The 21,964-nt window shown below is 30.6% G+C and overlaps 4 protein-coding genes across 11 annotated transcripts in view; all 4 read left to right on the top strand.

The window, feature by feature from the left end:
* The window catches only part of LOC112496823 (disease resistance protein Roq1-like), a 97,709-nt gene extending 96,711 nt beyond the window's left edge, over positions 1–998 (top strand). For both annotated transcript variants that reach the window (XM_052437022.1, XM_052437021.1), the window contains one exon: positions 283–998. In XM_052437022.1, coding sequence (XP_052292982.1) covers positions 283–598 — 316 coding nt within the window. In that variant the 3' untranslated portion in view covers positions 599–998. The remainder of the gene's footprint in view (positions 1–282) is intronic.
* LOC102614733 (TMV resistance protein N-like) overlaps positions 1–21,964 on the top strand; it is a 109,445-nt gene that overhangs the window by 19,140 nt on the left and 68,341 nt on the right. Inside the window, exon 1 of one of the 7 annotated variants that reach the window (XM_052437018.1) lies at positions 21,054–21,105. The exons of the other annotated variants lie outside the window; for them this stretch is intronic. The gene's annotated coding sequence lies outside the window, so the exon portion shown is untranslated. Of the gene's footprint in view, positions 1–21,053; positions 21,106–21,964 lie in introns of those variants that run through there. 7 annotated transcript variants of the gene reach the window in all.
* The window catches only part of LOC112496827 (TMV resistance protein N-like), a 136,806-nt gene continuing 123,284 nt past the window's right edge, over positions 8,443–21,964 (top strand). Inside the window, exons 1-4 of the mRNA XM_052437028.1 lie at positions 8,443–8,829; positions 9,263–9,756; positions 10,486–11,587; positions 11,693–11,850. Coding sequence (XP_052292988.1) covers positions 9,278–9,756; positions 10,486–11,587; positions 11,693–11,850 — 1,739 coding nt within the window. The 5' untranslated portion in view covers positions 8,443–8,829; positions 9,263–9,277. The remainder of the gene's footprint in view (positions 8,830–9,262; positions 9,757–10,485; positions 11,588–11,692; positions 11,851–21,964) is intronic.
* Positions 11,990–14,608, top strand: LOC102629663 (disease resistance-like protein DSC1). Its single transcript, XM_052437046.1, has 3 exons — positions 11,990–13,203; positions 13,313–13,345; positions 13,463–14,608. The coding sequence occupies exons 1-3, from the start codon at positions 12,112–12,114 to the stop codon at positions 14,147–14,149; spliced, it is 1,812 nt and encodes a 603-aa protein (XP_052293006.1). The 5' UTR covers positions 11,990–12,111; the 3' UTR covers positions 14,150–14,608.

The raw sequence follows: 21,964 nt of genomic DNA, 5'->3' as shown, positions 1-21,964 counted from the left end.
AATAAGCCCGCCTCCAAAGACGTATAAGAATAGTAAGCTTGTGGGATATGCTATGTGCTGTGTTTTTCATGTCCCTAAATATTTACTTCCTTATTATGATCGGAATTTTCCATATCCCGTACACGAGCTGCATGTCCGGCCTACCGACCAGCAAGGTTTTGGATTTTCGTTTAGAAAGCAATTCGGTCAGGCTGTGTCAGACCATCTTTCTCTACACTACCATAATATGGAACGTATTAGTAAAGTGAAGTTTGATTCGCCGTCGGGATTGGAGTTGAAGAGGTGTGGTTTGCATCCAATCTATGTGCATGAAGGGGATAAGTTCAACCAAACAATTGGTCCGGTTTGGAGATTGAACGAATTCGGTCACGATTGTTCTGGATCAACATCCTTTACGCGTAGCCTTAATGATGACTTAGACAGGGCAGAAGGCAGTGGAAGTTGCTGCCGGGATGATGCAGGATCAACGACGTCGTCTGAGCGAAGCTTTCTAAAGCGAAGTCTTGAAGAATATGTTGGGGCGGCTGAAGCTAGTGGAAGTGGCTGCTGTAATGATGATGAGGAGCCACAACCTAAAAGATTTAGACAACTCGAATGAAGGGCACAAATTTTATTTTTCTCTGCAGATCGCATTTCATTTACTTTCTTTGTATTTATTTATTGTATCTGTTCTTGTTACTTATTTCCCTGTTAAATTACCAGAAAATGCCTGGCTTGGGTCAAAAAAGTTGGACAGAATCAGAATGTGCCTTCCATGAATCAAAATTGCATTCTTGCCCCATCAAATCGAGGCTTTGAATTTTGAGATTTGATTTCTCATGAGGTGAAAATTAAGGAAAGTAAAGGACCGAAGTAAATACTCTGGAAAAGATGCCGTACATAGATGCGATGAGCGCGAGTTGTTTGGTATACTTGAAGGGGCTCGGGACCACAATGACTAATTATTTAATGTTGTGTGTTAAATATTAAAATATGCGGATAGCTTATTGCTTTTGAGACCTAAGAGTCATTGATACTCTGTTTTTTCAACCTAAAAGTAATTATTTAATCTTAGGGTGATTGAAAAAAAATTGACGAATTACCATTAAACAAGCAACAAAATAACAAATTCTTTGAAAAGAAATTATATAATAGAAAGAAGAAATTCTCACCCGAAAACAGTTTGCAGGACCTACCATTGATATAAACAATCAGTTATAAAATTAAGCAAATATAAAACGGATACTCAAAAATTCTTATAAAATTTGTTTTCTTCTTTTAGTAGTTTGAGGAATGAAGATGGTATCTAGTTTTTTTTTTTTTTTTGAGTTTTAAGGGAAGACGGTACCTAGATATTGATAAAAGAAAAATCCTTTAGAGTCGGGATAAAAGTCTTACCGTCAATAATAGGAGTTAAATATGAGAATCATCACCCTTAATTTAAGTTTAAAAGGTAAGTAATTATGCAACAAGTCATTTAGAAGTTGTGGTACTTTTTCATACTTTAAATTATTTTTGTCTAGTCAATTAAATAGATAATTTTTAAGTCGCCAAAAAAATAAAAAATATTTTGAACTTAAAAATGATAGGTGCTATCTATAGTTTTACAATTTTGCAGTTAGTAGTAGAAATATAATAGCATTGTAACAAATATAATTAGCTAGTAATATTATTTCAACAATACTTTATATAAAGATATTCCATAAGGTCTTATAGCAATTTATATCATAATTAAATGTTGTATGAATTTAATTGTAAAACCATTAGTACTTGAACAATAATGATTATAGAAGGCATTGTAATAAATTATTTAATATACATTATTAACAATACTATATGAATCTGAAACAAATGAGAAATATTTTCATCCATAACTAGAATTGAAAAATGTATGTGTCTATATAATTAGACAATGGCTTGGATATATATTTTTAGAGTTAAATTAGAAAAAAAGACACCCAGAATCCTAGTTATCTCTAACTCTGTAACTCCTTTCTTTGAAAACCAAGAAAAAAAAAAGTTCCAGTTTGCCTTTAGCCTCTCCTCCCAAGTTGTCGGGCATGGACTTGCTTTTGCTTCCGAAAGGAAAAAATAAAATAAACATATGTATATTAAAATATTTTTAATCTTCAAAAAATAATTTAATACTGTACAGTATTAAATTATATTAAATTAAATTTTATAATGGATATAAACAGAATATTAAAATAAATATATAAAGATTCGAATTATTTTAAATTTATATAAAATAATTTTAATATTATTGATACATGAGATATTTTTTATTAGTTGTAAAATCTATTTAACCCAAATATTTATTTAAAATATTTTTTATTAGTTGTAAAATCTATTTAACCCAAATATTTATTTTAAAAAATTTATATAAAATAATTTTAATATTATCAATAAAAAGATATTATTAAAATAATATTATAATTTACATTTTAAAAATTATTTTATTCATATTACAAATATTCCATTATTTTTAGTCTATTAGACAAAATAAACTATTTAAAGTATATTTGTATTTATTAAAAATATTTTAACGTTAATTTTTTTTAGTTACTCCCTATGAAGGGTATTATAGCCAAAAGGGAGTTTAGGTATCATTTTCCTTTTAAGTTATTTTATCTTAAATTTTTAATACAAAATTGAAATTATTGATTTCATGCAATTCAGTTACTATGGTGGATGATTTAACATCGTAAAATTTTACATTGACTTTCAATATCAACCATTAGAATGTGAGAGATTAATGGCTCATTTTTTATGTCAAAATTTAAGTTAAAATATCTCAAACCATGCTTTTATAACGAGAATATAAAATAAATAGATAATATTTTTCCCATTCATTCCCATGAATATTATTGGAGGTAATATTTACTTATTATATTAATTACCATCATAAAAGCAATCAGCCTTTTAGTGGCATAAAATTTTGTAACCACAATCAATGAATATTAACAAAATAATCTTTCATGATTCATAAACTATAACTAATTAAGAATATATGTTAATTTCAACTTTATGAAATCAACAAAGTGACATTGGAAAATTAAATGAAAATAGGCTTGTAAAACTTAAATTTATATTCCTACCATGTAAAAGTATTCACTGTAACATAATCCATAATTTCATGGTATAGGTTGTGCTAAATTGGTGTTAAAAATAATATACACTTCATGATTAATCATTCAATGGTCCTTAATAATATACAAAATAGTGAGAATTATGTTAAATTTTATTAAAGCGTGAAAAAGGTGAAGAATGACAGAGGCAGCAGCCGTAGACGGTGGACGTGAGATGGCTTCGGGTTTTGATATTTTTCTGACTTTTTCTTTTTTTTTTTAATGAAAGTAATGGATGATGGAGGGAGGATTTGTGTATTGCGAATGGTTGATAGTCAGGAAAGCTCTGCCTAATACAAAGAAAGACTCTGATACCATTTGACGCATCGCAAAAGCGATACTAAATTTCGTTTTAATGTATGTTCTTGAAAATTCAAGAAAGAAGGCTCTCACGAAGGAGAAAGTATCTCAATTAAGAAATATTAAATATTATTAATGAGAAACTTATGTATGTTATAATGAACTATCAGTAGCAAGCCTATATATACTAAGTAGCCAACTTAATCTTAATCCTTCTTAAATAAGAGAAATAATCTAAAATCCTAATTAGATTAGAATTCCAAACATGATCGAATAAGTTTAAAAAATAAGATAAATTCTAATAAAATACTAAATACCCAAATATTATAATTCCTAATAAATTCTAATTTATTTTATCTAATATGCTTCCTACATTACTCCATCGCTATGTTGTCTGAATCGATGTCTCTTTTTATCAATAAAAAATGCTTACTCATCATCCTTTACTAAGGCCCCACTCAATTGATTGTCAATTAGACAATTACTCCTTGATCAGCAAGCAAGTTTTCAAATTTCTCAATGGTTGGTTGAGTTGGACAACCTTAGATAGCTGTAACAAAGCTCTTAAGCTCAAGCCTCAAACTATTGACAGTAATTCTCTTTATTCTAGATTTAGAAATTGTAGCAACAGAATCTAACCCATAAATTTCACAGCATAGGGATTTTAACTTGTTTAAGTACTCGTCAATCGTCATGTTTCATTGTGAAATTGATAGTAGCTCATTTTTTAGAAGTTGTAGCCATATGTTATTCTTCTTTGAAAAATTCATTGTAGAGTTTTCTTAGGTATTTTAACATTTTTTATGTGTTGCAACATTTCTTCTTCAATTGTAGTCTTGATGGCGAACATGGCCTTCCAGCTATAATGCTCCACTTCTTTAAAGCGGCATCCTCAGTTGGTGGTCTCATATCGTTACCACAAACAATCTCCCAGAAGTCTTGACCTTGTAAGCAGGACCCCATCAACGTTGCCCACGTATTGTAATTTTCCTTGTCGAGCTTTTTAACTCTTCCAACTACTTGAAGGTCACCCATCATGTTTCCAAGACTTTAACAATGCCAAGCAAGCTTGATATTCACTAACGAACTTGCAAATTTCCAAACAAAGCACTCTAAATAAAGAACTCCACTTCAAATCTAAACCCAACTGCCTTTTACTCAATAGATTTTGACAAGTCCATTCCGTTAGATTAAGAGAAAAGAATTGATGGCATTGTGCCACAGGGAGGAATTGGTTCCAAAGTCTTTATAAAAATTGTACGATCAGCAATCCTTAGAAAAAAGTGATAAACTTATTGTAAATTGTAAATGGTACTTGAAGCGGATATGTATTTTCGCTTGTTGAGGTTCTTATTGAATTTGCATAGATTTTACTTGAATAGCACAGGCGCCTTCTAAGTTCAAGTTATTCACGTTGCAAACCCTATTTGGGATTACAGTTAGAGATGTTATAAATAAATTATTTTATAAGTTTTGACAATAATAGTGCTTGGTAAATATTTTAAAAGTGGCTTGTTTTATAATTTTCACTACTTTGATAACAATTTTAAAAAGTAGGTGCTAGATAGGAGTTGCATTTTACAAGTAGTTTATTAGAAAAGCCGTTAACCTTTTGAAGTTTTTATTATAAACTAAATATTTTAACAAAATGATAATTATATCATATTTTTCAATAAACCCTGATATATATATAAAAGACAATTTAAATTTATATCTACTTTGATTATTATATACATTGAAAAAACACTATCATAACAAAATTTATCGAATGGATATACTTTACTTTTCAAATTCACAACGACATAATTTACGAAATACTGAATTATTTTTTTAATTAACAATTTATTTTAACCGCATAGGGAAAATAACTTACCATTTTAGTTACCGCAATCTGGTCATATCACCTATTTTCATGTGCCATGATCAATGATCATATCACGCGCGTATTTGACCAAAAATATTTTCGATAAACAATTATATTGTTTATGTTGTCTTCACTGTGAGCTAAAGCTTCATCAAATGCCCTTCCCAAATCCCAACCCTTTTAATCTTTCATCTTGATGTTGGAATCTTGTTGGTCTTTGCGGCCTTGTTGAATTTAACCTCCCTTGTTTAATTTGGACTTTCTGACTTTGGAATATTGCCCACCCCCAATCTTTTCATAATTTTTTTTTTAAACCCAACTTCTAGATTCGAATTTTAATAAGTATGTGTTCATAAAAATAAAATTATGTTATTTTATTATTTTTAAAATTCAAAGTAATATTCTCTTTTTTTTCCTACACATAAATTAAAAAATTGTATGCGTTCACTTGAATTACACATATTTTAAATTATAATTTTAGTTAAATTGTACAGATTTGATAAAATGTTCTCGAGGAATAATTGTATGATTCCCTTGCTCTCAACATGTTTGATAAAATGCCCAAGTAGGAACCATGCCATCCCAATTCCGAGCTGAAATGTTGAACAAAGAGACGATGATGATACATCTGCTGCGTCACCTCTACGATTTCCCACCCAGAAGCAATCAATCAACAAGATCAATTTCCTAAGCTGTTGAGTATGATTCAATAATATAAATTTAGGGTTGTGTGTAATCATAAATTCTGTAACTTCTCAGGGGTGTGTTTTGGCCAGGATCGGAGGTGAGAGGTATGATATCCATCCAGTTTATATGGAGGAGTTTGACAAAACTACAATCCAATGGAATTGCTTTACCACTTTTAATCTGAATGGATCCCCTCAATTTTTTTTGCATCAAAGATGGTTGTAGCAACAATGTCAAGGCGAAGCCTTACTGCATATGTTGAGGTGATGAGGAACCACAACCTCAAGGATCCATTTAGTTAACTCAAATAAAGAGAGAAGCCTGCTTACTATTCTCTGAATATTTCAGTAAGCATGCATCTTCAATTTCAGTTGGCAATTTTTATTTTATATATGTTAAATTACCCCAAAACCAAAATATCATCTCCAAAGTTGTTACCTTCCATGAATCGAAAATGCTTTCATGCTTGATCAAATTGTTTAAGTATATGCGTTCCTAAAATATACAAAAGTGCTCAGGAAAATGGCACAGAATAATTAGTATATAATAAAGTTTATTTTTGGTAATTTTTGAGATGCATATGGTTTTAAAGTTCTCTTCAAATAGCTGGACTTGACATATACTATAATATAGAGTACCCAAGATGCTTACACGAGGAATAGTATAAAGGAACACGCTCAAAAATGACATTCTGCCAGAAAATGCCATCACCTTCACTAGTCCAAAGTTTGGGCAACAACGGCCGCAAAACATCCAACTCAATCGGAACTCTAGTGATCGAGGGTTGATTAACAACAACAGTAGCATGGTCCACCCGTAGAGGCTTACCAATAGCATTAGCAATAGAAAATAAGACATCTTTGCAATGAATAAAATGCACTTGCAAATACGGCAAAGAAACTCAAATAAGAAGAATAGGAGATTCCTCAAAGCACCAAAATGAAGTCTATGAGACTACGCTACATGAGACTCAAACACAAAGGCCTAATTCTTGGTAAGGCTGCCCACCTAAATCCACTTGGAAAATGTTCAAACATACTTTTGATAATGTATTTTAGTCTGTGAGGGTTGACACAATAGAATTTGGATTCGAGATGTTTACGGTTGCGAAGCTTTTGTAAGTGTTCTTGGTCCATTGTAAACTCACATTATTTTCATAGTGAATTGTTTTGTCTACAAGTGGACATAATAACATGTCGAGATTTTTATTCTAAATCGTGAGGATCAAAGGTTTTCTTGTAAAAACATCTCTGTGTTGTGGATGTCCATTTATTTTGCATATTTATTTTCATTACCATAAATTGATTTTTAAATTTATTGATAGTGTTTATTAAATTATCTTTATTATCTAGGAAATAAAATCATTAATTTTAAAGAGATTATTATTATTATTACCAAGTATATAAAGATAATGAAATAAAAAAATAAAACTAATAATATAAATATTTACTTTAGTTATCAATTATTATATATACACACAATAAAAAATATTTTATATACATACATTATAAATATGAAAATAAATTTTATTCAAAACTATGTCCAATTTAATCATTTATATTCTTGTCATTTACAATCTTATTATAATTTAATAGTAAGATTTACCAAATACATAGATTGTTTTTAAAACTCACAGAACTTTTGAAAATTGTATCAAACGTTTAATTGGTTATATTTATATTTGACTATTTTTACAGTACAGTTAGCAGTAATTATTTTAAAAACTATAATATTAACAAAATGATCCAACATCTTTTAAGGACCCAGCTGAAATTTAACTAATAAAGGTTTACCATTACTATAGATTGCCGGTAGTTTTAACTATTTTTAAATAATTATTAATATCAACCGTTGGATTCCATTCCATTCTAATGGAATCCAATGGCTTCAACATGGGTGATGGGCAGAGTGGCATGGATGCGTAATCAATTGAAAAGCCAGATATTCTTCGCTTAGATTCCTTGAAGCTTCCAGGAAGCTCGATGCTAACTCCATCGTGTGAGTAATCGATTGAAAAGCCAGATAATTTTCATTTAGATTCCTTGAAGCTTCCAGGAAGGTTGATGGTAACTTCATCATTAGAGTAAACAAAGACAAGATTTTTGAATTGTTAAGAAAGTCGCTGTTTGACCAAGACTTGCTTTTGGAAATACACACATTGCAACGCAACTGAGGCGCTGGAAACCGTGTAACAAAAAAACTTCTGCCTTCCCTTGAAAGAAATTAATTGCGACATACAATTATGGGGTAGTCTATCCCCGTTTTGTTATTTCTTAGTTTTGTTAAGAACCCCTCTTAATCAAAACAATAATTGCAACATTAATAAATAATGAATATAATTATTTATAATTTATACATACAAAATAAAAAAATAAAATAAATTAATTAATATAAGATAGGTGCGCACGTAAAATTCTATCATATCGTAATTAATTGCGACATTAATAAGTAATATGCACAAATATGTTTCACAGATTATCAATGAAATTCAACAGGTAGCTGCCTGTGCAATTAATACACTCAAAGCTTTAAGATTTATTTTAAGTTTTATCTTATACATGTTTCTCTCAAATACAAGCTTTTAACGCAGCATGCAAAATACACCCCGTTTAAATCTAATCACACCTCTCTAATTTTTTTTTTTCGCCCCAAAGACGTAATGGAGTAGTCAAAGAGTATAACCATTAGATTCCTTTCGCTTCTTTGCTTTTTTCACCCCCACTTTCTGAGAAGACCAAGACTTGCTTTTGGAATACATATAAATAAATCCGGGGGAGCTGGAAGTTGCATTTTTTTTTCCCCTTTGAATCAAAACACTTCATCGGAGTTGATCAGATCAATTAGGTGGCTTCTTTCAACACACTCAAAGCTGTAAGTTTTATTTTATCCTCAGAATTAATTTGCACATTCTGGACGTTTAGAACAGGAAATATATAAAATTGAAAGAAAGCTTTGAATGTTTAAATTAATTTGTATAGTATCAACTCTTTGATTTGCTTCTCTTTGAGGCTCTAATTAAGATTTGCTTGAGTAAAGGTCGGCAAACACACTCTCCAATCAGAATCTGAAAAACTTTTTAATTATATTTTGGAAGTAAATGAGAGGCTGTTAATTAGTTTGTTTAGTTAAGAAGAAGATCATTAATTTGTTGTTCAATAATTTTATGCTAAAAGAAATGATCATAGTAATTATATTATATTATATTATTTTCATTTTTGTGCTGCCCATAATCTTGAATGAATCTTATTGTTTGCATGGTATTTTACGCTCACTGGATTTCACTTGATTTATTCTAAATTTTTAGGAACAAATTAATATAATGGCTTCCACGAGCTTCCAAAATGTCTCTCATGGGGAATACGATGCCTTCTTAAGCTTTAGAGGAGAAGACACCCGTAAAGGGTTCATAGGTCATCTCTATACTGCTTTAAATAATAAAGGAATTTATGTATTCAGGGATGACAAACAACTTGAGAAAGGAGGATCCATTTCACCAAATCTCCTTAAAGCAATTGAAGAATCGAGAGTTTCAATTATTGTTCTCTCAAAAAATTACGCTTCTTCCACTTGGTGCTTGGACGAACTTCTTAAGATTGTTGAATGCAAAAATAGAGAGGATCAAATTTTTCCAATTTTTTATGAAGTGGAACCAACTGTTGTAAGAAAAAAAACAGCAAGTTTCGGAGAAGCTTTTGCTAAACATGAAGAATTTTTCAGGGATAATATAGAAAAAGTGCAAAAGTGGAGACACGCTTTAAAGGTGGTGGCCAATATATCAGGCTGGGAATTGAAGGATAGGTAATCATTCGTTTTCTCAACTATTAATTTTGTTTGTCTTGCAAGATTAGTAACTACAAAACAGATTTTAATATTCATTCAACACTGTTTTCAATTAAACAACTTCTATTTAATACATATGTATATCGTATGATGTGTAGTAAAAGGGTTCCTCCCGTGAATTGAATATCTTTAAATTATACCTTCACTTTTGAAAACTTCAATTTACCTCCCATTTTTGTTAAGAGTACAAAAACATTTCATCAACTCACCCCATTTTTCCTTCTCTTTTGAAAAAAAATAGGGTAATTGAGGTGTTCAAAAGGGAGTGATTTGAAGATATTCTCTTTTAATATAATTTTCTTCTATGAATTGACTTTTGACCTAGATTGCAAAATACTAATAATAACAATGGCAATAATCGCAATACGAATGATATCAATATCATTACATATTTAACTAATCTAATTGATTTAACTTGTCTTTTAATAATATATAAAATTTTGAAATTACCAATCACAATGCAACCCAGTCCAATCCAATTTTTATTGGGTTGGGTTTGAATTTCTCATTCCAATTGTTGTTGACTGATGTAATAATAACATATTGTTTAATTATATGACTTCAATTTGATGAAATGAATATTGCATAGTTTGGATTTTATTCATAATATGGAATTGATTTGTTACTACGTTCATACTAACTTTGATTTAACAACACCAATCTTTTCTTGTTGTTTTCAATCTGCAGGAATGAGTCAGAATTTATTGAGGAAATTGTCAATGTCATATCTAGTAAAATTCGTTCAGAACCAGAGATTCTTAAGGAGCTAGTAGGAATGGAATCACGCTTGGAGAAACTGAGGTTTCTTATGGGTACGGGGTCTAATGATGTTCGTATGATCGGGATATGGGGTATGGGAGGTCTAGGAAAGACAACTCTTGCAAGGGTTGTTTATGACTTGATGTCTCATGAGTTTGAGGGGAGTAGTTTTCTTGCCGATGTTAGAGAAAAATTTGAAAAAGAAGGCAGTGAAATATCTTTACAAAAGCAGCTCCTTTCTGATTTACTCAAGCTTTCAGATTATAGCATACAGAATGTCTACGATGGTATTAACATAATTGGTAGTAGGCTGCAACGGAAAAAAGTTCTTCTCATAATTGATGATGTGGCTGATGTTGAACAATTACAAAGGTTAGTTGGAAGGCGTGATTGGTTCGGTCCAGGCAGCAGGATTCTAATAACAACGAGAGATAGACAATTGTTGGTGGCACATGAAGTGGATGAAGAGCATATTCTTGACCTTGATGTACTAAATAACGATGAAGCTCTTCAACTCTTTAGTATGAAAGCTTTTAAAAGCCATCAGCCTATGGGAGAATATGTGGAGCTGTCTAAACGTGTTCTGGAGTATGCTGGTGGTCTTCCATTAGCTCTAAAAGTTTTGGGATCCTTTCTAATTGGTAGATCTGCAGATCTATGGAGAAGTGCCTTAGAAAGACTAAAAAAAGATCCTTCAAATAAGATTATGAGTATACTTCAAATAAGTTTTGAAGGACTACAAGATTCAGAGAAGAAAATATTTCTCGATGTTGCATGTTTCTTTAAATGGAAGAATAGAGATTATGTAACAAAAATTCTAGAGGGATGTGGTTTTTCCCCAGTCATTGGAATAGAAGTTCTTATTGAAAAGTCTCTATTAACTGTTGATGGTCGCAACATACTGCATATGCATGATTTGTTACAGGAATTGGGACAACTGATTGTTACGAGACAATCCCCCGAAGAACCTGGGAAACGTAGCAGAATATGGAGGGAAGAAGAAGTGCGCCAGGTGTTGACAAACAATACGGTAAGTGAATTATTAAATGGGATCTAAAAGTATTTATTTTCCAGCTCAGCTCACTTCTTTTAGCTAGTTAAATCTCTAACGAATGACTTTGTTTATAATTTTCAGGGAAGTGAAGTAGTTGAAGGAATAATGGTTGATGATTATTTCTTTCGTGGAAATGATGTGCATTTAAGTGCTAAAGCTTTTTCACTTATGACCAACCTAAGATTGCTCAAAATCAGTAATGTGCAACTTCCTGAAGGCCTTGAATACCTCTCTAACGAGTTGCGGTTACTTGATTGGCATGGATATCCTTTGAAATCTTTGCCATCAAATTTGCAATTGGATAAAACTGTTGATTTTAAAATGTGTTACGGCCGCATTGAAGAATTATGGAACGGAATCAAAGTAAGATCAATTTTTTTTTTTGGTCACTAATTTATATTTTTCTGTGAATAATTGTTGATAACAATTTATTATTATAGTAGTATATGAATTAAGAAATATCATTTTAGCTCCTTTTTTGTTTTCAACAGCTTTTAAACATGTTGAGAGTCTTGAAACTCAGCCATTCGGAGAATCTGATTAAGACACCAGACTTCACAAAGGTCCCAAACTTAGAGGTGTTGGATCTTGAAGGATGTACAAGGTTGCGTGAAATTCACCAGTCTTTGCTACGTCACAATAAGCTGATCTTGTTGAATTTGAAAGGTTGTACAAGTCTTACAACTCTTCCAGGCAAGATTTTTATGGAATCTCTTAAAACGCTGGTTCTATCTGGTTGCTCGAAATTAAAGAAATTTCCAGACATTGTAATGAGAAGTATGGGAGATTTGACGGAGCTCTTTTTAGATGGAACTTCTATTGCAGAAGTACCATCAAAAATAGAATTTTTGACCAGACTTGAATTGTTAAATTTGAATGACTGCAAAAGTCTCGTGAGACTTCCTAGCAGTATAAATGGTTTGAAATCCCTCAAAACTTTGAATCTCTCAGGCTGCTTCAAACTCGAAAATGTGCCTGAGACGATTGGGCAAGTAGAAAGTTTGGAAATCCTTGATATAAGTGGTACAGCTATAAGGCAACCTCAATCGTCAATTTTTCTTATGAAGAATCTTAAAGAACTATCTTTTCATGGGTGCAAAGGATCACCATCATCTGCATCATGGTTTCTGCACTTCCCTATCAATTTGATGCGATGGAGTTCAGATCCGGCGGCTTTGAGTTTGTCGCCTTCTCTGTCAGGTTTGTGTAGTTTAACGAAATTGGATATCAGTGACTGTGATCTAGGGGAAGGAGCAATCCCAAGTAGTATTGGCGACTTATGCTCATTAGAAGAGTTACATCTGAGTGGAAACAATTTTTTTACGCTGCCGGCAAGCATTTACCATCTTTCTAAACTTTCGAGTATTGATTTAAAGGAATGCAAAATGCTTCAAAATCTGCCTCGACTTCCAGCCAGTATACATTGGATTTCGTTAAACGGTTGTGTTTCGTTGGAGACATTATCAGATGTATTAAATTTAAACGAGCATCAACTCCCGTACTTACACCTTCCTTGTGTGGATTGCTTGAAATTGGCTGGCAACTATGATTTGGCGCTTTCACTGCTGAAAGAGTACATTAAAAATTCTGAGGTCAGTCTCTCACTCTCACCTGTGCTACATTATGCCTAAAACTGATGCAATACATGTTATGTCTTTTTATTTATTTATTTACTCACTTTTTTTTCCCGTGGGGTTGCAGAATATGTCACTGTCGGACAAGTACATTAAACATGTAATGTCAGTTTCTTACACTGTCTCTCACCTGTTGCTAAAATCATGCCTAAAAATTATGCATTGGTATGGCTTTCTAATATATATATATATGTATATATTTTTTGGTGGGTTTCAGAGCCCTTGGAGAGAATTTAGCATTGTTGTTCCTGGAAGTGAAATCCCAGAGTGGTTCGAGTATCAGAACAATGAGGGTTCTTCAATAACAATAAGCACGCCTCCAAAGACGTATAAGAATAGGAAGCTTGTGGGATATGCCATGTGCTGTGTTTTTCATGTCCGTAAATATTCACTTCCTTATTATACACAAGGGCTTCCATATCCCGTACATGAGCTGTCCATAGATAGAAAGCCTACCTCCCCGGGTATGTGTAGCATTTATTTGAGAAAGCAATTCGGTCAGGCTATGTCAGACCATCTTTTCCTATACTACCAGAATAGCGAACGTAAAGTGGAATTTTCTTCGCCGTCGGGATTGGAGCTGAAGAGATGTGGTTTGCATCCAATCTATGTGCATGAAGGGGATAAGTTCAACCAAACAATTGGTCCGGTTTGGAGATTGAACGAATTCGGTCACGATTGTTCTGGATCAACATCCTTTACGCGTAGCCTTAATGATGACTTAGACAGGGCAGAAGGCAGTGGAAGTTGCTGCAGGGATGATGCAGGATCAACGACGTCGTCTGAGCGAAGCTTTCTAAAGCGAAGTCTTGAAGGATATGTTGGGGCGGCTGAAGCTAGTGGAAGTGGCTGCTGTAATGATGATGAGGAACCACAACCTAAAGGATTTAGACAACTCGAATGAAGGGCACAGCCTAGTGCATATTATTTTCTCTGAGTCTACGTGTAACAGTGTAAGAGCGCATCTCAATTTCAATTTTATTTTCTTTGCAGATCGCATTTCATTTACTTTCTTTGTATTTGTTTATTGGATCTGTTCTTGCTACTTATTTCCCTGTTAAATTACAAGAAAATGCCTGGCTTCGGACAAAAAGTTGGACAGAATCAGAATGTGCCTTCCATGAATCAAAATTGCATTCTTTGCCCCGTCAAATCGAAGCTTTGGATTTTGAGATTTGATTTCTCATGAGGTGAATACTCTGCTTTGTTTTATTTCTCCGTTTTTTCTGGAAAAGATGCCGTACATAGATGCGGTGAGCGCGAGTTGTTTGGTATACTTGAAGGGGCTCGGGACCACAATGACCAATTAGTTAATGTTGTGTGTTAAATATTAAAATATGCGGATAGCTTATCACTTTTGAGACCTAAGAGTCATTGATACTCTGTTTTTTCAACCTAAAAGTATTTATTTAATGTTAGGGTGATTGAAAAAAAATTGACGAATTACCGTTAAACAAGCAACAAAATAACAAATTCTTTGAAAAGAAATCATATAATAGAAAGAAGAAATTATCACATAAAAAAAAATGTTCCAGTTTGCCTTTCGCCTCTCCTCCCAAGTTGTCGGCATGGACTTGCTTTCGCTTCCGAAAGGAAAAAATAAAATAAATATATGTATATTAAAATAATTTTAATCTTCAAAAAATATTTTAATATTTTACAGTATTATATTATATTAAACTAGATTTTATAATGGATATAAACATAATATTAAAATAAATATATAAAGATTCAATTATTTTAAATTTATATAAAATAATTTTAATATTATCAATACATGAGATATTTTTTATTAGTTGTAAAATCTATTTAACCCAAATATTTATTTAAAAATTATATAATAGATAAAAAGATATTATTAAAATAATATTATAATTTACAATTTAAAAATGATTTTATACATATTACAAATATTCTAATATTATTAGTCTATCAGACAAAATAAACTATTTAAAGTATTATTGTATTTATTAAAAATATTTTAACGTTAATTTTATTTTGTTACTACCTATGTATAGGGTATTATAGCCAAAAGGTATCATTTTCCTTTTAAGTTAATTTATTTTAAATTTTTAATACAAAATCGAAACTATTGATTTCATGCAATTAAGTTACTATGGTGGATGATTTAACATCGTAAAATTTTACATTGACTTTTAATATCAACCATTAGATTATGAGAGATTAATGGCTCATTTTTTGTGTCAAAATTTAAGTTAAAATATCCCAAACCATGCTTTTATAACGAGAATATAAAATAAATAGATAATATTTTTCTCATTCATTCCCATGAATATTATTGGAGGTAATATTTACGTATTATATTAATTACAATCATAAAAGCAATCAGCCTCTTAGTGACATAAAATTTTGTAACCACAATCAATGAATATCAACAAAAGAATCTTTCATGATTCATAAACTATTGCTAATTAAGAATTTATGTTAATTTCAACTTTATGAAATCAACAAAGTGATATTGGAAAATTAAATGAAAATAGGCTTGTAAAACTTAAATTTATATTCCTACCATGTAAAAGTATTCATTGTAACATAATCCATAATTTCATGGTATAGGTTGTGCTAAATTGGTGTTAAAAATAATATACACTTCATGATTAAGCATACAATGGTCCTTAATAATATACAAAATAGCGAGAATTATGTTAAATTTTATTAAAGCATGAAAAAGGTGAAGAATGACAAAGGCAGCAGCCGCAGACGGTGGACGTAAGGTGGCTTCGGGTTTTGCTATTTTTCTGACTTTTTCTTCTTATTTTTTTTTTTATGAAAGTAATGGATAATGGAGGGAGGATTTGTGTATGGGGAATGGTTGATGGTCAGGAAAGCTTTACCTAGTACAAAGAAAGGCTGTGATAGCACTTAACACATTGCAGAAGTGATACTAGATTTCGTTCTAACGTACATTCTTGAAAATTCAAGAAAGAAAGCTCTCACGAAGGAGAAAATATCTCAATTAATAAATATTAAATATTATTGATGAGAAACTTATGTATGTTATAATGAACTATCAGTAAAAAGCCTATATATATACTAAGTAGCCAACTTAATCTTAATCCTTCTTAAATAAGAGAAATAATCTAAAATCCTAATTAGATTAGAATTCCAAACATGATCGAATAAGTTTAAAAAATAAGATAAATTCTAATAAAATACTAAATACCCAAATATTGTAATTCCTAATAAATTCTAATTTATTTGATCTAATATGCTTACTACATTATTCCATCGCTATGTTGTCTGAATCGATGTCTCTTTTTATCAATAAAAATGCTTCCTCGTCATCCTTTACTAAGGCCCCACTCAATTGCTTGTCAATTACTTCTTGATCAGCAAGCAAGTTTTCAAATTTCTTAAGTGCTCTAAAATTTCCTGTCACTTTGAATCTCTCTTGCCTTTTGAAATTCATATTGTTTCCAGAGATCATGGGATGTATGGAACATCTGTTGGCACTTCGGTTGTTGGGAACCGCTATAAGAGGATTGCCAATGTCAATTGAATATCTCTCAGGCCTTTTTTGTAAAATTTAAACGGTTGCAAATATCTCTCGAGTCTTCCAATTACTATAAGTAGATTAAAATGTTTAAGAACTCTAACGCTCTCTAGTTGCTTGAAGGTAGACAAGTTTTCGGGAAGTATGAAATCTCTAACTATGCTCATTTTAGATGGAACTGCTATTTGAGAATTGCCATTGTCAGTTGAACTTCTAATTGGCCTTGTTGTGTTGAATTTGAAAGATTGGCAATATCTTGAGAGTCTTCCAAGTACCATCAATGGTTTGAAATTTCTTAAAATTCTAAATCTCTCTAAAATTCTTTGCTTGCTGTTATGATAAACATAAATTTTTCTATTATGAAAGACGAAGGGTCTAAGAGATATCTATTATCGCAATCCTACCGCATAAAAATTCTTAGGTAATTTTATGATAAACACAAAATTCTACGATGTCGTGATTAAAGTTATGGCATCTATGTTATGATAAACATAAATTTTGTGAATTACACATAAAATTAGTAAATAAAAGATAAAACAAGTAAAATAATAAAAGAGTGGTGAATTAAAGTTTTTAAAATTGCAAACAAAACAAATACTTTTAAAAATAACATAAAACTTATAAATGAACAATAAACTTTCATTTTTTAAAAAATAGTTTATTTGTTTAATTTATTTAAGGAAAAAAATTACTCATCACTTGAAAATAAAAAATTTGTATTGAAAAAACTTGGAATAAATTTTATTAAATTGGTTTAACTATAAATTTTACATTCATGCTAGGATATTTATATACATTTTTTCTTCATTTTCTGCCACAATATTTTTTTACAGTACATTAAACAAAATTATTTTTTCCTTGATGTGGATAAAGTCAAAACAAAATAAAAAGACATTCTTATATTACTAGACATATATGAAATATCAATAAAATTGAATCTAACTTTTCATTTTATACATATTTCATGTAGTTTCAAACTTTGCTTCTTACTTATAGGAAAAGATCATTTGGGGTTGCTGTCAAGGTTTAGAAAGATAAAAATCACTTATCATATAAAATTACTAGAAATATTTGGATTGTTTTTGTATTTATATTTTAAAATTACTAGAAACAAGTTATTTGAAGTGTGATACTTTGTGAAATGTTTACTTTTTGTTCGCAGTAAAGCATATATTGCTAATCCAGTAATAGCAGCTTCATTCTAAGGTTCTTCAAAATCGATTTACTGGAAGGTGCTCGAACGAACGGCAGTTTTGTAGGCTGTTTATTTTCAATGATAGTGATAGGCACGGTCTCCATTTCCTGTAACCGACAAAAGGAGCAATGTGTAATTTTAAGTTATTAACAAAATAATTGTAGGTAAGAAAGGAGACGAGTGCTCCACTTACAGGTCGATGATACGTGTAACTAGCTAATTGCTTCACTGTCTTTCAAATTAATTTCATCGTGTGGGGATAAAGACTAAAGGGTAACACCTTTTGACTAAGACTTGCTTTTGGAATATGCAACGCAACTGAGGAGATGGGAACCGTGTGATCGCTTTAATTTTCCAAATTAAATAACAATCCTCCGCTTCCGCTTGAAAGATCCATGCACAAGAGAAATTTTCCGAGCGCCGAAGACATGTAATTTCAATTAAAGAGAATTAACTTAGCTTAGCTTAGCTTCTTTGAAGACATTAACTTAGCTTCTTTCAATTAAAGCCAATGATCAATCTAATTTAAATTTTCCGACTGCCGAAGACATTTAATTGTAATATTGACAAATATGTTTCACTGATTAACTTAGCTTCTTTGAAGTAATACTTCATTGAAATTCAACAGGCAACCTGTGCAATTAATACTCTCAAATACAATCTTTTAACGCGGCATGCGAAATACACCCCGTTTAAATGTAATCACATGAAGTAGTCAAAAAGTATAACCTTTGGATTCCTTTCGCCCTTTTTTGCGTTTTTTGCCCCCCACTTTCTGAATGCATACAAATAAATTTGGGGAGCTGGAAATTGCATTTTTTATTTTTTTCCCAAAAGAAACATATTTGCCTGATTAAATTCTTTCCTTTGAATCAAAACACTTCATTGGAGTTGATCAGATCAATTTGGTGGCTTCGTTCAACACACTCAAAGCTGTAAGTTTTATTTTATACATTTCTCTTTTATCCTCAGAATTAATTTGGCATATCCTGGATGTTTAGAAAAGGAAATAATTAACATTGAAAGAAAGCTTTGAATGTTAATCTAATTTGTATTGTATCAACTCTTTAATTTGCTTCTCTTTGAGGCTCTAATTAAGATTTGCTTGAGTAAAGGTCGGCAAACACACTCTCCAATCAGCATTTGACGAACTTTTTTAATTATATTTTGGAAGTAAATGAGAGGCTTTTAATTAATTTGTTTAGTTAAGAAGAAGATTATTAATTTACCGTAGTAATTATATTACATTATTTTTCTCTCTCTCTCTCTATCTTCTCTTTTTTAACACTAATCATTAATAATTTTATCTCCTTGAATCTCGTAAGTCTCGATGAATCTTTAGGTTTGTAGATTTTTTTATTTAGATCTCGATGAATAATGTTTTACCATATTTGTTGATCAGGGTGTATATATATTAATTATAAACAACGCAGATTTTATAAGTTGAATCAATTCTTACCGGAAGCTTCTAAATTGTAATTACAGTTTAGCATACGTTTTTTTTTTTTAGTGTATGGATTTTGCATATTTCTATGATAAAGAAATTTAATTTTTCTTTTGTTCTAAACACGATAAAAGTAAATCCCACAAACAATTATGAATAATTGTGAAAATTAATAGGAATTTATTAAACATAAGTTGAACAATATTTTGTTGATATAATAATTAAAATCTTATTTAATTATTGATATTGGTGGAAGAAATTATAAATTTATTATTATTTTTTAATTTAATGATAACGAAAAATTAATATAATTTTTTTGAAGAACAAAATAGTGTACTATTTTCGAATATACATATTACACGGAAATTTATATTTAGAAAATAGAAGTAGTACTTAAATATAAATTATTAATTATGATTACAATAACAAGATAAATTTTATAAGGTAAAATAGTAATTACACAAATTAATATCCAATATAAATTAACAAAATTAACAGCAGGAGAATTAGAGTCGAATTTTAAAAACACATATAATTTTAGGCTAAATCTCTTTAAGTGGGCATCCAACCCAACCCAACCCACTATTGATTAGTTCCCCAACCAAATAAATATGTTTAACACAACTCAATCTTATCCTTAAATCATTGGACTGGGTCAATCGAATTGATTAAAATTAAAAATGAAAAAAGTTCAAACATCAAAGTTAAAAAAAAAAAAAGCTATTTGGTACTTAAAATCAAATTCAAATAGTAAAAAAAACATATTAATTCTTTATCATATCATTAAATGTTATCTATTATATCCAATATCTGTCAATAAAATAATATAACTTAATGTTTGAATATCTATCAACTTAGTTTTAGTTAAAGTTTGATTTGACTTTTGAATTTTAGTCTAGAGAATTCAATTAATATCATGTTTAAATGAGAGAGACTGAACAAGATCTCTTTTATGGTTCAAAATTGGGTTTAAGATTGAATAGTTAATAGCCGAACGTTAATTTTTTTAATGATTTTTGTTGTTTTTGGGTTTGGTTGAATTATTCGAGTTTATGATAATGAATCCAGCCTAACTCAATCATTAATCAAATTGAAAAAAAAAAATTTGAGTCAGTTAGCCCATTATAATCTAATCAATCCATCTAAATCTAATTTGATTAGATTGGGTTGGATTGAGTTTGTCCAACCCTACCTATCTGGACTCCGTTAAAATTTTACTAATAAAGGTTACTATGTTTACCATTCCGATAGACTGCTGGTAATTTTAACTATTTTTAATTAATTACTAATATCAACCGTTGGATTCCACTCCATTTTAATGGAAATATGGAATCCAATGGCTTCAACACGGCTAATGGGCATAATGGGGACGACGCGTATTCAATTGAAAAGCGAGATAATTTTCGTTTAGATTCTTGAAGCTTCCAGGAAGTTCAATGCTAACTTTACTTCATTATGTGAGTAAACAGTGACAAATTTATTGATTATTAAGAAAGTCACTTTCTGACCAAGACTTGCTTTTGGAAAATCATACATTAGTACAACCACACAACTCCTATTGCTCAATATATTTTTTTCCCCAAAAGATATTTGCATGAATAAATTCTTTGAATCAAATATTGCATTGGAGTCGTGCTAATAATAATAAGAATAATAATACTGCATTGGAGTTCATTTAAGTGGCTTCCTGCAATACACTCAAAAGCTGTATCTTATACATCTCTCTCTTTTATTTTCAGAATTAATTTGCACATCTTGATGTAAAAAAAAAATGAAAAAATTGAAAGAAATCTTTGAATATTAATTTTGCACAAACTCTTTGCCTTCTTTTAGAGGCTCTAATCAAGATTTCCTTAAGTAGAGATCGGTGTGCACACTCCCAAATTAGCATCTAGAAAATATTTGTATTACATTTTGGGATTCATCACGTGTAAATAATTTATATCTATTTTAATAAGTGTAAGCAAATTAAAACGATAGATATATTAATTTTTTTAATTAATTAATCCTAAAATTATTGTTTACGATTACTGTTTATATAATACTGTTCATACAACACTGCTTACAATCACTATTCATAAGAGTTACTGTTTAGGTGGTTAAAAAAAAGCAGAATTTATACATAATTTATAATATTTTCATTTTTGTGCTGCCCATAATTTTGAATGAATCTTATTGTTTGCATAGTATTGTACGTTCACTGAATTTCACTTGATTTATTCTAAATTTTCAGGAACAAATTAATATAATGGCTTCCACGAGCTTCTAAAATGTCTCTCATGGGAAATATTATGTCTTTTTAAGCTTTGGAGGAGAAGACGTCCGTCAAAGGTTCACAGGTCATCTCTATACTGCTTTGAATAATAAAGGAATTTATATATTCAGGGATGACAAAGAACGTGAGAAAGGAGGATCCATTTCACCATAATTTCTTAAAGCAATTGAAGAATTAAGAATTTCGATTATTGTTCTCTCAAAAAACTACGCTTCTTTTACTTAGTGTTTGGATGAACTTCTTAAGATTGTTGAATGCAAAAATAGAAAAAATCAAAATTTTCCAACTTTC

The sequence above is a fragment of the Citrus sinensis genome, chromosome 3 (genome assembly GCF_022201045.2).
Source record: "Citrus sinensis cultivar Valencia sweet orange chromosome 3, DVS_A1.0, whole genome shotgun sequence".
NCBI lineage: Eukaryota > Viridiplantae > Streptophyta > Magnoliopsida > Sapindales > Rutaceae > Citrus > Citrus sinensis.
This window is presented reverse-complemented; position numbering and strand designations above follow the sequence as displayed.

Excerpts from the sequence above, each read along its gene's own strand:
- LOC102629663 (XM_052437046.1), top strand. The coding sequence starts at position 12,112 with ATGTTGAGAGTCTTGAAACTCAGCCATTCGGAGAATCTGATTAAGACA. Across the intron at positions 13,204-13,312 it reads AGTACATTAAAAATTCTGAG|AATATGTCACTGTCGGACAA; the intron begins GTCAGTCTCTCA and ends GTGGGGTTGCAG. Across the intron at positions 13,346-13,462 it reads CGGACAAGTACATTAAACAT|AGCCCTTGGAGAGAATTTAG; the intron begins GTAATGTCAGTT and ends GGTGGGTTTCAG.